General features: G+C 36.9%; 1 protein-coding gene across 1 annotated transcript; it reads right to left on the bottom strand.

Annotated features, from left to right (window-relative positions):
* Positions 1 to 10,430: 10,430 nt before the first annotated feature.
* On the bottom strand, positions 10,431 to 16,035 carry LOC113302961 (O-fucosyltransferase 27-like). The gene is made up of 10 exons (XM_026551938.1): positions 15,698 to 16,035; positions 15,288 to 15,372; positions 14,216 to 14,286; positions 14,037 to 14,125; positions 13,669 to 13,912; positions 13,395 to 13,507; positions 13,204 to 13,294; positions 12,943 to 13,071; positions 12,152 to 12,699; positions 10,431 to 11,306 (listed from the first exon to the last, which is right to left on the bottom strand). Exons 1-10 carry the CDS (start codon positions 15,878 to 15,880, stop codon positions 10,835 to 10,837), a joined length of 2,025 nt encoding a protein of 674 aa, XP_026407723.1. The 5' UTR covers positions 15,881 to 16,035; the 3' UTR covers positions 10,431 to 10,834.
* Positions 16,036 to 16,431: the final 396 nt, after the last annotated feature.

Here is a 16,431-nt window from a genome sequence, read left to right as displayed (position 1 = left end):
GAGTCTACACAAGTCCGAGTTGAACGAACTTTATTTACCACTTTAAAAACTACATCATATCACATATCTTGGCTTGCACACGGCACTGAGTGCGGAATAGACGATTACGGGTTGGATAGTCAACACGAGAAATGGACAATAGATTTCGAATAACATAAGAGACATGATCACTTTCATATCCTTCCTCCGCATATGCTTGTATATCTTCGATATTTCTATGAACATCTTCACTTTCTTCCTCATACATAACAGATTCTTCTTCGGTCATTAATGTACGCCCACTTCTACATTGATTTGATGTGTTCACTGGTTGCTTACACTTATAACACTTGTTTTCAGTTGGGTAGGCATAAGGGTTTGGAGGTTTTGACCTAATGGTTGGGCATTATTAGGTTGGGGTGGAGGTGGTGGAGCCTTCGTGGAGGGTGGGGTTTGGGAAGAAGATGGTTGGGTGGTAGTGGTAGTGAGAGTAGGAGAAATACGAGATTGGTATGGACATGCTTGTTGCATATTAGGAAAACTTTGAAATAGAGGTTTTCTATGGCTAAAGGATGAGGTTTTTGGGTATGGTTGTGGATAAAGCATGAAAGATTATATCTTTAGAGCATTATTAATGACAGTATGAAGAGAAGTATATTGTTGAGTAGCTAACCTTTCTTGTATATTCCAATCAAGTCCATTGATGAAACGTCCAAATGTTTGATCAGCCGTCTCATTCAGCTGATTCCGAGACAATAAACGATAAAATTCAGTCACATATTCTTGTACTGAACGGTTTCCTTGGCGACAGTTTTGTAAGGTGATGAATAAGGTCTGCATGTAATCCGGAGGCAGAAACCTCTTCTTCAATAGTTGCTTCATGGCTGGCCAGGATTGAACTTGTCGCATTCCTTGGTTGGATCTTTCTAGTTGAAGATGATCCCACCATGAGGAGGCTGGTCCTGTAACCATGGGGTGGAAGTATTGGGAGTGGTAGAATTGGGAGGGACGGAAGTATGTGGATGGACAGTTTCAGCTTGGGTTTTAGAATTTTCTCCAAGTACCTTCTTTCCTTCTTCTCCCATGAACTTAATAAACATATTTTCGATTATTTTTGTGATATCTTTGTGACGTTCATCTATTACTGTGGTTAGCTTCTTTTCAATATTGATTCCCATTGCTTGCATATCGGCTTCTAGTTTCTTCTTCAAACTAATCCCTAATTCTTCAATCTTCTTATCACCCATGTTAGTGGAGGCTCTCAATCGAGGCTCTGGTACCACTTAACGTAGCGGAAGCGTAATAATTTGGATCAAGGATCCAAAAGGTAGTGAAAACTAGTGTGAAATCAACAGATTCACAAAAGCTATAAGAAAACTAGAGAACAATAACTAAATAAAATATCTTTGATAAATCAAATAAGATAATAATGTTGAATGTGTAAATTCTACAAGGTTATGCCTTCTTATATAGGCTTCACTATTTCCTAAAAGTAATAAAACTAGCAAAGGAAATCATACCAAACTAGGAAACTTAATAAGTTCTAGAAGTTCTAGAATAGGGAAATCATAATTTAAGAAGTAATACTAGAAATAGAATAAGGTTTGACTTCATGTTCAAACGGGGGTGACTTGGTCTAGATGTGTCCTACATCAGTAACTAAAAACTGGTTGCAAACCGTAGCTCTGAGAATTGATTTTTCATCATTGTTACGGTTGGTATGTATTAGAAGTTACACACCGTGACTATGATCAAAAATCAATTTACAGGTATACGGTTCACCACTCAGTTACAATTACCAACCGTAACTCTACAAAAAAAAATTATACCATGGTTACGGTTGATTAGGTTATTTATTTACCAACCTTCATTGTGTCCTATCCATAGCTCAAAAGTTCCAAGGTAATATACGGTTGATAAATGTAAAAAAAATACAAACCGTAGCACACCTACGGTTTGTAACTTAAAGGCATGACCAATCGTAAGTGTTCTACGGTTTGTAAGTGTAGTTTCTTACCAATCATGACATCGTATAACTTGAACATTTGTTGGCTAGACTAGTTACGGTTTGTAACTTGAAAATTCATACAATCGTAACTTGAGAGCTATCTCTATTTGACCATTCAACCAGTAACTAACCACACATTTCATAACATGTTAATTCATTCCAAGTAATCATACGCTAAAATCTATAACCACACAATTCATAACATGTTCGTGATAATATCCATAAACTAAAAACTAACTATACAACTATTAGTTCTTGATAATATCCGTAAACTAAAAACAAACCACACAAAGCTAAGAAATAAAAAGTTGTCCTGCTATCAAATTTCACACAACCATAATTAAACACGACGACCACGGACTCTTTTGTTGGTGGTACCACCACCACGAGTGCGAGGACCATCACTACGACCACCGCGACTACGACCACCTCTTTGGCTAGTACCCACACCATGCACATCCTCTTCTAAAGGAGTCTCTTCGCTGCTAGATGACGACTGACTATAGCTAGTACTCGCACCTTCAATGGACTTTCTGCCCCTCTTTAAGCCTCTTTCTTCTATGACCAACCCCTCGTACAATTCTTTCCTGGTTGGATCATGCGTGTTCCTTATTTGCTCTTGTAAGGTCCTTTGTTGCGGAGCTTCAATCACACCATTAGCACGGATGCATTGAGTCATACTATTAGCCAACTTTTGTCCTTGCTCTTTCTATTCACACATAAAAAAGAGTCTTAAGAGATTATTCCATAATACATAATATAAATTAGAACTAAATTCCAAGTCATGAGGATAACAAAGTTACGTACCGCCATGAAATATAATTTCCTCCAAGTCATACCAAATAGTCCCTTTATCTCTTTGCTCTCCTCGGCAGCCTTCCTTTTTTCTATTGCCTTTTGAATAAGTGGCTGGGCCTCCGGATCATTATTAATCACATGTGGATGACCAAAATGATAATACCAATCTATGTAATCATCAACGGCTTTTTTCGTGTTGTTACAAGCCGTTGCCTCTCCCACTTCGAGTTGGTATTTTTGTTGATGGCGGTTGTTCCAAACATCAACCGTCGGAGTTGGGCGGTAGTTGAGTACAATAGTGGGGCCTTTTGTCTCGGATCCATCCTTGGATAATTTGAATTTTTCCTTAACGAACTTTTCTTGAATATGAGAAATTTAGCGTAGAGTTCGACGAGGATTGGTCATAACATAACCTGTGGCATGATACAATGGTCAGTTGTAGCCTGCGGTCTGTGTGAACCGACGAACATCAACTCCATTTTGAATCCTCAAATAAGGATCAGAGATAACATCTTCAACAGCGAAAGCATATATTTCCTGCCTCACTTGAATGAGCCTCGCTTCTTTGTTCCTATTTTGCCTACCAGTGAACATAAACTTCTTTCATGTAGGTCTATCATCATCTTCTTCCCATTCAGTAGGAGGTCTTAGTCTCGGAAAGTGGTCATACACCCATGCTTAGAAAAATATAAAACAATTTAATCAATTGGGACATGAATACAAAAGATAAATATAACAAACAATCATAAAATAAAAAAATGATAATGTAGCCAAACTTACCATTAGAAGCGCAACATTCTCATCAATTTCAGTAGCTCCAACCCTCGAGACCTTTCTTAGAATTTCAAGTAAATATGAAAGCGTGGCGATGCCCCACGAATACTCTCTGGTCTTCTTCAAGTCCTTCAACAATTGTAGGTAATGAACATTCACCTTATTTCCCGAGTTATCGGGCATGAATACGGTACCAATGGAATACAACAAATATGTTGCGGCTGTATGCCTAGCCCTTGTCTCATCTATCACCTCACCTGCCAATTGCTTTTTGAGGGTGTCTCCAAACTTCGTCTTCAAATTATTCAACAACAACTTCTTTACCTTGGAAACCTTGTGTGGTTGCGAAGGTTCATAACCACCAGCCAACATAAAATCCATCTCGGTCTCGTCTTTATCCCACCCAAGTGTTTCTTCAACAAGGCTGTAAAGATCATTCCAAGACATGTTGTCATCAAAAACTTCATACACGGATTTTCTTTTAACTTCCAAGTCAATAATTTGCTTCACATCGTCCGGTATTATTGTCATCTCTCCAAATGGGAGATGAAACGTATCGGTTTCTAGACAATATCGTTCCCTGAAGGCAGATACCACAACACTATCATACTCCGATTGGGTATTCAGAACTCCAGGCCCTAATCCTGAACTTTCCACTAGAGTACGAACATCACCACATTCTTCACCTAATGGCCAATAACTAGCTCTTTGACGCTTGAGAAATTTATTCGCCCTTGCATGATCCTTAAAAAAAATCAAAACATATTTTGTTAAACTGAGATTAATAAAATATACATAAATACAAAAAATTTCGAAATAAATTATAACAATGTGCTAAGAGAAACATACCCTAGTCTCACAGACTTTTGCGGCCCAGGAATTGGTATAACCAAATAAGATTGCGGACTTATCTGGTGCCTCGCCCCAAGGTCTTTTATTCTTCTTCGGTGGCAACAACAACTCTTTTCCTTTAGGAATATGCAACCCTCTTGGTGCAGGTTCCTTTCTCGGCTTCTTTTCTTTAACTGGAGCTGGAGTTGTAGCTACAACAATTTCTTTCCCCTTGTTTTGTACTCCCTCTTCATCATTTGCTTCCTCTTCCTCATCTTCATCACTTACTTCCTCTCCCTCCTCTTCATCATTTCCTTCTTCCTCCTCATATTCTTCGTCACTGGATTCATCAGGATTTTCTTCCTCTTCTTCATCATCAGCTTCTTCACAGTTCTTTTCAACTCCCACTTCTTCAATTTCTTGTTCATTGGGTTCAGATCCTTCTAATTCAACCCCAGAGATACCTACAGATGGTTCTCTAAGCCTAATCTCAAATTGATTCTTCTTATTATTCTCATCCTTGTGGATACCTATATAATCCACCCCTAAATGCTTGTCACCACGAGGGGTGCGAGTATGATCAATCAGAGTTAAGTTATTCCTTTTCTTATTCTTCATCCTATTAGGATTCCTACAAAAACAATACATTTGTATGAATTCCTAAGGGTTGAACAGCCAAAATATATACAAATAAACCAAAAAAAGTGTGGCCAAAACAATTTACGGTGTGTAACTATACAATCTTAACAAACCGTAGGAAAGTCACAGTGCGTAACTGGACGACTATAACAAACTGTATAAGAATTCGGTTGGTAAGTTTCTTATTGGGATCAACCGTAACATTAGTTTAAAATAGGTTTTCCGACACAGGATAATATATAGTTAAAGATGTACATATCAACACAAACCGTAACTATCTTACGGTTGATAAAGAAATTATTTATGTATCGTACAGAAGAGTTATCTACAATGGCACGATAACTTACGGTTGAACACTATTATGAACCGTACCTAATACACGGTTGGTAACTAACATACCAATAGGCAACGTAGGCAGAAATTTTAACATGCAGAGCGAAATACGGTTCGTAATTCCGTTTCAACATCAACCGTAACTGAGAAAAATTCTCAGACCTAAGAACATACGGTTGGTATTTCAGAAAATTTCAATTGACGAACCGTACCAGCATCAAAAGCTTCACTTACGGTTCATAATAGAACTAATTTCAACCGCAAGTAACCAAAACCCAGGATATGAAAAGTTGATTTTTCATCTAAAACCCTAATTTATGATAGAAAATCAAATTAAAACGAACAAAGTAAACTAAACCCTAAATGGGTTTCGCAAAACATACCTCATGTAAGTCATTCCAACTAATTTCTCCAGTGGAGGGGTTTGAAATTGAAATTGCTCTTCTTCACCTATTGGAGGATTTTCTTGATTAGAATCGCTACAATCTTCGTCAACTTTCTTCTTCTTCGTCATCTATATGTAGACTTCAATCAACGATTTTTAATTTTGCGAATCGCCGATTAATCGAAGACGATGAAGTTTCGGTTTTGTTTTAATGGAGGTGGTGCTTACGGTTACAATGGAGAAGTAGAGAAGATGAAAGAAAAAACTGATTCTGATTCTTCTCATTCATAATTAGGTTTGATGGAGGATAATTCTGTCTTTTCAATTTAAAAAGGAGAGACAAATTAGTCCATTTAAAGCAAAAAGGGTAATCTAGTCAATTTACATCCCCTATTGGACATCCCCTAACCAAATAAAGGGACATTACTATCACACTTCCGCCCCTATAATAAGCTTAAAAAAATAGTTTACCAGTTTTTTTGGGTTCCTGTGTGACCCTCTTTTCTTATACTCTATTCTTTTGTAATCTCTTGTAATTATTCTTTTGCTTTTATAAAACTTTTTGGTTTAGGAAAAAAAGGAATATAAAACTTTTTGGCTTAGAGCAAGGGCTATGGGTAGTCTTCATTTGAAGACTAACTCTTTCATACGAAAGAGAACTCGTCCAAATGAACGAGTGAACCCACTATGGTCAAAAAGAAAAGAAGCACTACACGGGAGGCAGTCTCCCGTGTAGTAAAAAAAATGAAACTAGACGGGGTACTGTCCCCCGTCAAGAAAAAATAATAATAAAATAAATAAAAAATCACAAAACCCATGCTCTAATGGCTGCCAAACGGGGGGATTGAAGAATAAAATTCCATCTAGGTTTCTCCGGTGAAGGCTTGGAAGGAATTACTGCCACAAATACAACTGAATCTTTCTTCTTCTTTGGTCATGGGTATCGAATATCACTGGTCCCTTTATGAATTACATGAAGCGTTCGTTTCTTTCTGGTGATCATCGTTGTTCCGTTGTGTTACTATCGTGAATACCTGATTATCAACAATTTTGAAGAATCATAGTTGGTCCCATGATTTAGGATACGAGACTCTAAATCCAGTAACCCGAGTACCAATGCTCCATTGTTTATTTATTTCATGGCTTTTCTGTGTTTGAAGAATCCACAAACTCCATCTGCTCTTTTGTGTGAAGAATTAGTATTATGCCTTGATGCAATTTCATAAAACCTCCGTGAGAAAGCTACTGCATAGAATCTAATAAAGCCAACAGCGAAGCTTTTAGCAAATGCTCACCCATAACATGCATCGGAGTAGAACCAATTAAATACTTCGCTCTCATATTAATGGCAGCCATTAATATCATGGCTTAAGAATTTTGCAGAATATTAAATTTACTTAAAACAATCAAACGGGGGACCATCCCGTAGAAAATTTCTACACGGGAGACAGTCTCCCATGTAGCTATTTTTTTTCCAAACTGGGATGGTCCCCTGTCTAGTGTGCACTACCAACCACTAATTCGTCTGAACGAGTGTATAAACGTGTTTGGGGTGGAAATGGGGTAAAAACTACCCATAATAATCTCTAATTAGATCAAATTGGTAGTTCACTCCTTCGTTTGAAAGGGTGACACTACCCATAACCTTTGCTCTTAGGATCACCCATAACCTTTGCTCTTAGGAAAAAAGGAAAAAAGATGTAATTCGAGGCAGATCGCTAGCTCTGGTTACGGAGCGTTTGAAAAAAGAGAAAAGGATCATCAAAGGAATTAAAATCATTATAATCTAGCTAACAAAATGCAGTCTTTCCCTCCGAAGAATAACAAGTTAGCAAGTTCAAATCTAACCTAAAATGTCCTAAACATAGCAATCTCTCCGCAACTACTACTTGTCAATGGAACCAACAAAGTTCTCTCTTTGTACTCCACGTATCGAAACAACTTCTCAACAAAAAAAAAAAACAAAATCTTACTGCATAATTCTCCTACATATATAGATGGAAATTAACCTTCTAATTCCTGAAGAAAAAAAACCCTCATATGTACCCTTTCCACCTTCAAATTGATCATGCCATTGTTATTGATAAAACATATCTTAGATCATTTCAGCTTCTCCCAGGCATGTAAAGTGTCCGTAACTCTATTTCTCATCATTCCACTTTCTCCTGTTTTCATATCTCTATCGTTCTTTCTCTTCTTTTCTTTCTTGACCACACTACCCATTTTATGCATTCTCATATCAGCTTATCTTTTCTTTTCAATTCTAAGTAGGTTTTCAGTTAGGTCTTTTCTGAAACTCGCATTGATATTTTGTCTTCGGATTTTAGATAGTACTAATAACAGTAATACCTCGACAAAATCAGCAACTGGTGATGAAACTTGCGACGATTATCAAGTAAGCGTCGTGTTTGATCCTTCAGAGGTTCCGTCTTTTGATGATCTAGAAGAAGATCAAGAAGAAGAAGAGAATAAAGGAGATGACGAATGCGAAGAGTCGTCATCCATTTATGATCATGATCATGACCATTGCGAGAAGAAGAAGCGAAGGAAGAGTATTGATAGTAACAGGTCGCTAAATGTTCAGCCTATGAAATCTTTCAACCCATTCGACGATGGCACAGTACGTATACTTTACTTTTTATGGTCACTAATTAAGGTGTAGATAAATTTGGACCTCAAGTGGTGGCTCTTTACGCATACTTCATTTCATGCATAGGTTTGCATATTGGGGTTTAAAATCTTGTTTGAAATTGATGCACGTATACTAATTAATAACACTTTTTTTTTTTGCAGTTCTCTCAGATATTGACATTTTGGAAAAAGAAGGAAGGACAAAGGGTTTGATTAAAAGAGTCGTTGAGGATGGAGGAGGTAGGATTTAATTGGCAACAGTTTTAAGAAAATTATGCCTTCTTTTTCAGTTTGTGCTTACACTTTTAGAAACTTAATTAGAATTTAGATTATTTTTTTAAGCAGAATTTAGATATAGTATATCCAATTTGTAAATGCACTGCATTTCAGTTGAAAAGCTTTTGGTTTCAATTTGCATTTCGATACATCTCCCTTGGAATTCCTCTCATAAATCTTTTCTTTGTTGCATATGCATAATTAATATCGTTCCTAGGTATTCTGATAGCATATATAAACTACCAAAACAATGAACTAAAAGATTGATTGGGACGCAATTTGAATAATCCTTCTGGAGGAACAAATATCAGGTCATCTTCAAGTTAGCTCGTCCGATAGCACATCTAAATTTTAGAATGAGCTGTTTTTTGCAACAAATTGCTGGTGTGAGGAAGACTGCAAAAAATCAAAAAATCAGCTCTTAATTCATTTCCTAGGAGTCCTACAAAAGTGTGTTGTAATTCAGAGAGGAAATTTCTCTAGATTACATTACTATTGCAAAGGCCAGTGGAAGGCCTGATCAAGAAGTTAGTAAAGTGGACACCTTATACTAAGTGCTCGAGAAAGTTTCACTGTTCCATGAACATTTTGTTTGCTCAAATCTTGATTAGTTAGTCGCCAAAATTAGAGTTAACTTAATAAGAACCAATTAACATATCAGAGCAAAGACGATCTCTCTCTTATAATAAATTTCAGGAAACAAATATTGAGATGTTTATTACAAATATTACATTTACATGTTTATCAACTTCATATATGATTTACCATGCGTCAAGGCTTGAGCCGCATCAAGTTTAATCTTATAGCTTGTCGCAAGAGTATATCATAGGGTGACCATTTACTGAGCTCGATATTGCTGCTGCAGCAGTAGATGTGATGTATTCTGCAATATCATATATGTATCTAGACAATACATGGTATCCTCTTCCCCCATCAACTACCATATTGAGATACAAACTGTGAAACTGATCTTTCACTAGCTAGTAACAAGTGCAGAGAGCTAACCTAACCGCACTTTATGCGCGGTTGAGAAATGCTTAGCTGCGGCCACCATATCAGCTTCAGGTCTAGTAGGTACTTCTGTATTCGAACTCTTTGCATTAAACAACGACGATATCATTTTCAAGAATTTCGAAAAACTGCTCAATTTATTCTTCCCCATATTCTTCTGGTTTTACAGTTTCCCTTGGTTTGTTAGAACCTAATAAACAACGGTTTCTCTAAACTTGAAAGGGTTAAAAATTAATGCCTTCTAAGATGTGTTTTATTTTTGATTGTTGTTCTTCTTATAAGAATTTTAATCACATTATATATAGGTACAATTGTTTGATGATCAAGCTAATAACAGGGTTTTCTTGTAAACAAAGGAAAGAGGTAAGAAAAGGAGAGGTGACCCCATTTTGACTATGATCCTTTAGCTGACTATGTGTTAATTTACTGTTCTGGGGATATTTTTTCTCATGTGTGGTGGTTTCTTGGAGATTACCTGGAACTGGAATAGTATACTTTTTATGTTACACCTAGGTGGGTTTAGTGGTCAAATTTCTCAATAAAAAATACAAATATTTAACATCTTGGGTTCCAAGTTTTGAATCATTGAAAGTTTGAAACATTTTTTTTTTTTTTTTGAGTCAAAAAGATAGAGTAAGAATCACTGAATCACATCTAGTCATCTAGACATCATGGGCGAAAATGACCCATGACATAGACCACACCAATATGGAAAATCTGAATTCATCTGGTCAAGCATGAGATCAATAGTTTATATGTGCTAGCTACAGTGATTGGAGTGTCCAATACTTCGGAAAATTTACATGATACTTTATACTAAATGAGAAAGAATATCAATTTTTCCATTGAGAACGTGCCAGAGTACATCAAAATTGGGTGCATGTGTGATACAACATGGTAAAATCATAAAAATCTAACTTACTAATGTTACAACCTTGAATACCTAGAAACTAACCTTCTCATTCGAGTCGACCCTTGCTAAGCTGATTCAGGAAATAGTTGAGCGAGCTAGCAACGACTTGTTAAACCAAACCACTGTCAGTGACTTTCTCCTCTACACTATAAAAACCATGATTCTGGATTTTCCAAAGCATGAAGTAAGTTAAACAAGGCCATTGGTGCCAATGGATACTCAGAGATACAATACCATATTAAGTCTTAGCTTCACATTATCTTTCTGCGCCCTCGAGTTCTTCTTGGTCCTCCATGTGGACTTCTTTGTTATTTGTTTCTTCTCCATTAACTTCATTATTACCACTTTTTTCACCAAAGAACAATGTGGATGTGGTAGGATCCTCCTCATCAAGGTCTTCATCGTATTCCATATACTTCGTTGACTGTGAGACTGCATTATTGTCCATCCAAGCAGGACAACGGTATTCAACACCAAGATTAACCCCAAGCGGTAAATGATTTGAAGGACTTGAAGTATGATTTGATAGCTCGAAATACTCGTGTTTCAAGCATGAGCACTCTGGAACAGGATGAGCGAGAAAGGATTGTGGTTTTGAACTTTTAAATGCTTCTGTTACTCCATCTAGCATGGTTTTGCTGAGATGCTTGCGTATCAATTTCAACCATGTACTATTTGCCTGATAAACATGATCCCCAATCTCATCTAACAACCTGACAGCTTCTTTTCTGATTTGACACCAGCAGAAGAAATGAGAAACCAAATGACTGGCTAACAGGTCGGAAAGATGATTTGGGATGTTAATGAAACATGCGTTGATATATAAAATTTAACAGGTGAACTTTCTCAGACATGACTTTTTGTATGATGTGCAGCTACTGGCAGTGAAATAATGTCTTTGATCTTAGCTATCGAATAAGTGATATCTGTCATGTGTTTGTGAGGAAATAAATAGGTCAACCTGTGGATATTTCCTAATCTTGGAAAACTCCCAACGGATCGAGGTACATGATTGAACATATGTTTGTAACACCATATAAACTTTCGCATAAATGAAATCCATGTTCTTTAGAGTAGAGAATATTGCATCTCATGTTATTCTTTTCTTATAATCTTTTGTATGAAATCAAGGTTAACTACGATCCTACATTGTTCAGTACGCGTGTTAATTTTGACCAGTTATTTTAGTAATCAGGGTTTACGTTTAGAACTCCTGCGTATGTCTCCAAGAATAAGCTGTACATCTCAGAATGGACACATTCGAAACTTATAAAATGCTCGAGCCTCTGAAAATTGAATACCTTTGCTGCATCTGATAATACTGTGCTGCAAGGTTTTTAAGGATTTTAAAATTCCAGTGGATCGAGCATCTTATGGGTTTCAAACTGCCATAGAACATGTCCATTTTAATTTACAATGTACTCTTAGAGACATACACTAGGACTCTAAACTTATCTTAAAAGTATAATTACTAAAGTAACTATTCAATAGCTAAATCACTTATCACAAGTACATGATAGCACGTGACATTTCATTACTAATAAATGGCAAAGGAATAAAGAGAAATATGCACCTGTCAGGTCTGAAAGTTTTGGATGCAGCGGAGTGATACAACCTGTGCCCAGTAACCAAGCTTCCAAAGTTTGGACGGCCTTTTCCATCACGATCAAATCCAGGAATGAAAGCATCAGCTTCAACACAAACAGTATAGTCAATCGCTTCCCATAACAGTTTGTGAGCGTTGATTCTTAATTCCGTAACTGTACTTTCAGGCTCATTGTCGCTCTCAGCAACCCATCCCCACCAACCCTCTATGTTGTATGTTTTGGGTTTAGAAGGAGGAGGTGGAAGTGGACGAGGACGTGGACCTGAAGTTTTCCATGATTCATTCTTCTTTTCTTCTTGAACAGGAGGTGGTCGAGGGTTACTGTCAACCAGGTGACGCTCACGTCCATATATTCTCGACAATTCTCCAAAAGTGCTGAGGAATGTTCTATCAACAACATTTTCGAACATGGCATGTAGCGGAATCAATGCCCTCTGGCCTCCAAATATTTCTCCTCCAGATACATATATTACCGTGTCCCATGAGTATCCATACGCGCGAAGGAGAATACCAACCTATATAAATTATGAACGGACAAAAACAAAAACATATATGAGTTCTTCGTTTCATGTCTTTCCAGTAGGTTAGATTATTTGTAGACCATATCCTATGTATGCCTGTACGAGGTTTCTGGCTGAAGCGACGGGATGAGTCAATAGACCACGAGTGACATTACAGGGAGTATTTGGTGCATCAGTTACCCACTCGACAGTGTTTGAAACGGGTGATAAAATGTTGATAATTGTTTAGCTGTTTACCTCCTCAGGCATCAGGGGACAAGAACCATTTGAGCGCTGTGCTACAGAATCCACCGTAAGTTTCCCTTTCACAATCCCACGTTTTATCATCCAAGCTCTTCTATGTTGGATTAGTTCAGTATGTACATCCTTCAGAAAAAAATAGTGAAGAATATGGAAAATAACACATAATCAGCAAATGTGAAAAGAAGAAAGTAACAACATCATTTACAGATCGTGTGCACTAATTATCCTGTGAAGGCTTAAATTGTAGTCAGATACCTGGAAGAGTTCAGCGCAACCATGGTAGGCTAGAGCATCTCTAGTCATCCCAGGATCAAAAGCTATAAATGGTCGTCTTGAAGCTCGTAACCTGAATGAATACGAAAATTAGGACACCAATAGACAAACAAACAAAAAATATAAAAAAATAATCTACAAACATATGTAACAGGAACTATGCAGATTTGGACCTATTTACAATGGTTGTCGCTAGCTCCTGCACTTCTCCGCGAAAATGAAGCGCATGGTAAGCAACCCTACATCTAAGTCTTTGGTACTCCTCAAGATGAGGTGGAAGAATGGCCTGACATGATTTGCAACAGATACCGGTTATTAGAAATGGAAGAAGCAAAAGTACAATTAACAGATAATGTAAATGAAGAAGTTGGCACAAGAAACAATATCCTTGACAAAAGTATTCGCAATTTTATAGAATAGAAATGAAATCACTTTACTGCTTAGTACCTGCAAGCATCCGCCGTCTGAAACAACGAGTTCAACCACTGAATGCCGCTTTAGAACAGGGAGAACATGGTGGAGATAGAAATCCGGGGAGCTTGAGTATGGCACCCTAAACGAAGGAATTGCCTTCTTCCTCCTTGCTGATTTGAGATCTTTAGGAAGAGTTTTCACAACTATGACATCCTTTGCTAATGCTGCTATGAATTGATCCTCATTATACAGGTACGCGAAGCTCTTGAACTGAGAGCTGCAATAAATTTGCATGAGAAAAGAAGTAATTAGGGAAAAACAATCACTTGCACCAATCTGAAGATTCTGAACACAGGATCAGCAGAAGAAGAAGAGGAATTCATTTCAGATAAGATTAAAACCTTATTCCCTTGCTACTTGTGGTTGATTGGAGCTCAGGCATGACTAAGGTGGCATTTAGAAGCCGAGCAACCACAACTACGTCACAAATCTGTAACAACAAAAGCACTTAGAGACTCCTTCTAGTAAACATTATAAAGAAAATGTAATATCAGATAAGGTGAGGTTTGAAATGACATACTGAATTCCTGATGTGATGGAAACCTCCTTGTATTCTGACAAAGATGAAGCCATTTGTTTTCAACGCAGGAGCTGTAAATGAGGTTATAAGTAGGTCGGCATTAACAGTAGTACATAAGTTCAAATTTTAGAATATATATGAAATTATCCCCCCACAAAGATGTTATTCGTTGAGCCGGACACACTCTAAAACACAGAACATGTTGGGTTACGGTAGAATGTTCGCTTACAGGACTTCTTCTATTTCCTAGACACAAGGGTCACAATGATCTCGTGCCCATAATTGATTAAAGGTCACCAAATCTCGGAGTAACACCGAGCAGTTTCCATAGACAATCCACCAAAGTAGCATGAACTTGAAATTATAAGAACAAAACTATGATCTACACACATGTGAACCAAACTCGAAGGCATGCCCAAAACAGAGTCTACTAGGAAACATTTCAAACTCATTTCACACTAACAATCACAAATATTTCTTTTATACATGAATTTCATTTACTAAACAAATGGAACAACAGGTGCAAAGTTTCACCATTCTTGGTCTAGTTGTTGTCCAATTCTAGTTTCTATCTTATATTCTTATAACCAGGCTCCTCAATTTCTATCTAAAGAAACTTGGTAATTTGAAATCAAGAAGCTTGACATGATTCATCTTCACTCAGTTGTCATCTGATATGACGACCACTGAAGTCTTCATTTTAGCAAGCAATGGGAAAATGTAAACAAATCAGCTTAATAAGGTTCCCTATCTTTTTCATATATAATTATCCAGATAGATGGGTTCTAATATCAAAGAAACTACTCGTACTACCTCGATTCACAATTAGTTTTGATTGTTTTGGTGCAACTTTTCCTATTCATCACAATTAAGATGCGGTTCTTATCCGCCATGATTCCATTATCATACTGAAGCAAGCACTATTGGTGAATTTGGATTTGGATATACTTGTTTGGTCAACATTCGAGAATATTTAATCCTCAAAATCCAATTTTAAAAAAAATGAAAAGACAGAATAAAGAAATTTATTCTTCCATTATACGCGCCGGAGATGCAGAATAGAATAACCAACCTTCATACTGTCCTCTGGGATTTGCATGTGGATGTATGGATTCCAGACTCCTTACAAGTCCCCATAATCTTCTGTGGGTTGGTCTCTGAAAACAGATTAGGAAAAGAGTTATCCTCAATAATTCACCAAACACACTGTAGATCCCAAAAGCTGTTGACTATGATCCAAATTAGTCAAGATAAATGTACCATGGAGGGAATCAAGAAGGATCACTCTCCATTGATCTCAATTAACATTGAAACAACAATGAGAACTATAAATCTGAGCGAATCAGACCCACAAACCCTAGAAAAGTGACATAAATTTCAAAACCTACTGGTGAAAACACACTCTAAAACCAGTACAGTGATAAAAAACAACAACAAAACAGACCAAAAAGGTGAGATCTTGATGAGGTATTATGTACTTACATTGCTAGCAAGATCTAAATTTTGAAAAATGGGTCTCCAAGAAAAGATTGTAAATGAAGCTTGGTATCCATCAAAACTCTGCCCAGTATATCTAGCAAGAAGAAAATGAGTGAAGAGAGAAATAACAGATAGAATTAACCCAATAAGTGCAAATACTTTGAGCTTAGACTTGATTATAATCATCTTTCATGGAGAAAAAGACACCCCAAGTTCATACTAAACTTATTTTCAGATAACAGTTCATTTCTCTCTCCAATGAAGCTTCAAAATTACAGAGAAGAGGGTGGAGAGTCAGTAAGATAGAATAGAAAAATAAATGTTTTTTCTCTTTTTTATAAGTATGACACTTGTATCAATCAATCAATTATTTTATTTTCTTCTTTCTTGTGAGAAAAACTGGAGAGGAGCTTAGTGGGAAGTTCAGATATGTTCTCAATTTGCAGATAGCGACATTTCACACTACCAAGAACATGTTGTCACGTGACTCGAGGCTTTTTAATCCTAGCATTTTTAGAGGCCACCCAAAAGGAATTAGGGACCAACAATAAGACAAAATAGGATCACCAAAACGTAAATTGAAGCTAGCTTTTATCTCGTGTATTTCATAATGGCAAAATTACCCTTCCACAATCGGTAGTTAATACTACAATCGGTAGTTTAACTATAATCGGTAGTAAAGTGTGTTACTTTAACCTCCAAATGTATTCAGTTTTCAAATTTTGGTACTACCATAA

This window comes from Papaver somniferum, chromosome 8 (assembly GCF_003573695.1).
Source record: "Papaver somniferum cultivar HN1 chromosome 8, ASM357369v1, whole genome shotgun sequence".
Classification (NCBI taxonomy): domain Eukaryota; kingdom Viridiplantae; phylum Streptophyta; class Magnoliopsida; order Ranunculales; family Papaveraceae; genus Papaver; species Papaver somniferum.
This window is presented reverse-complemented; position numbering and strand designations above follow the sequence as displayed.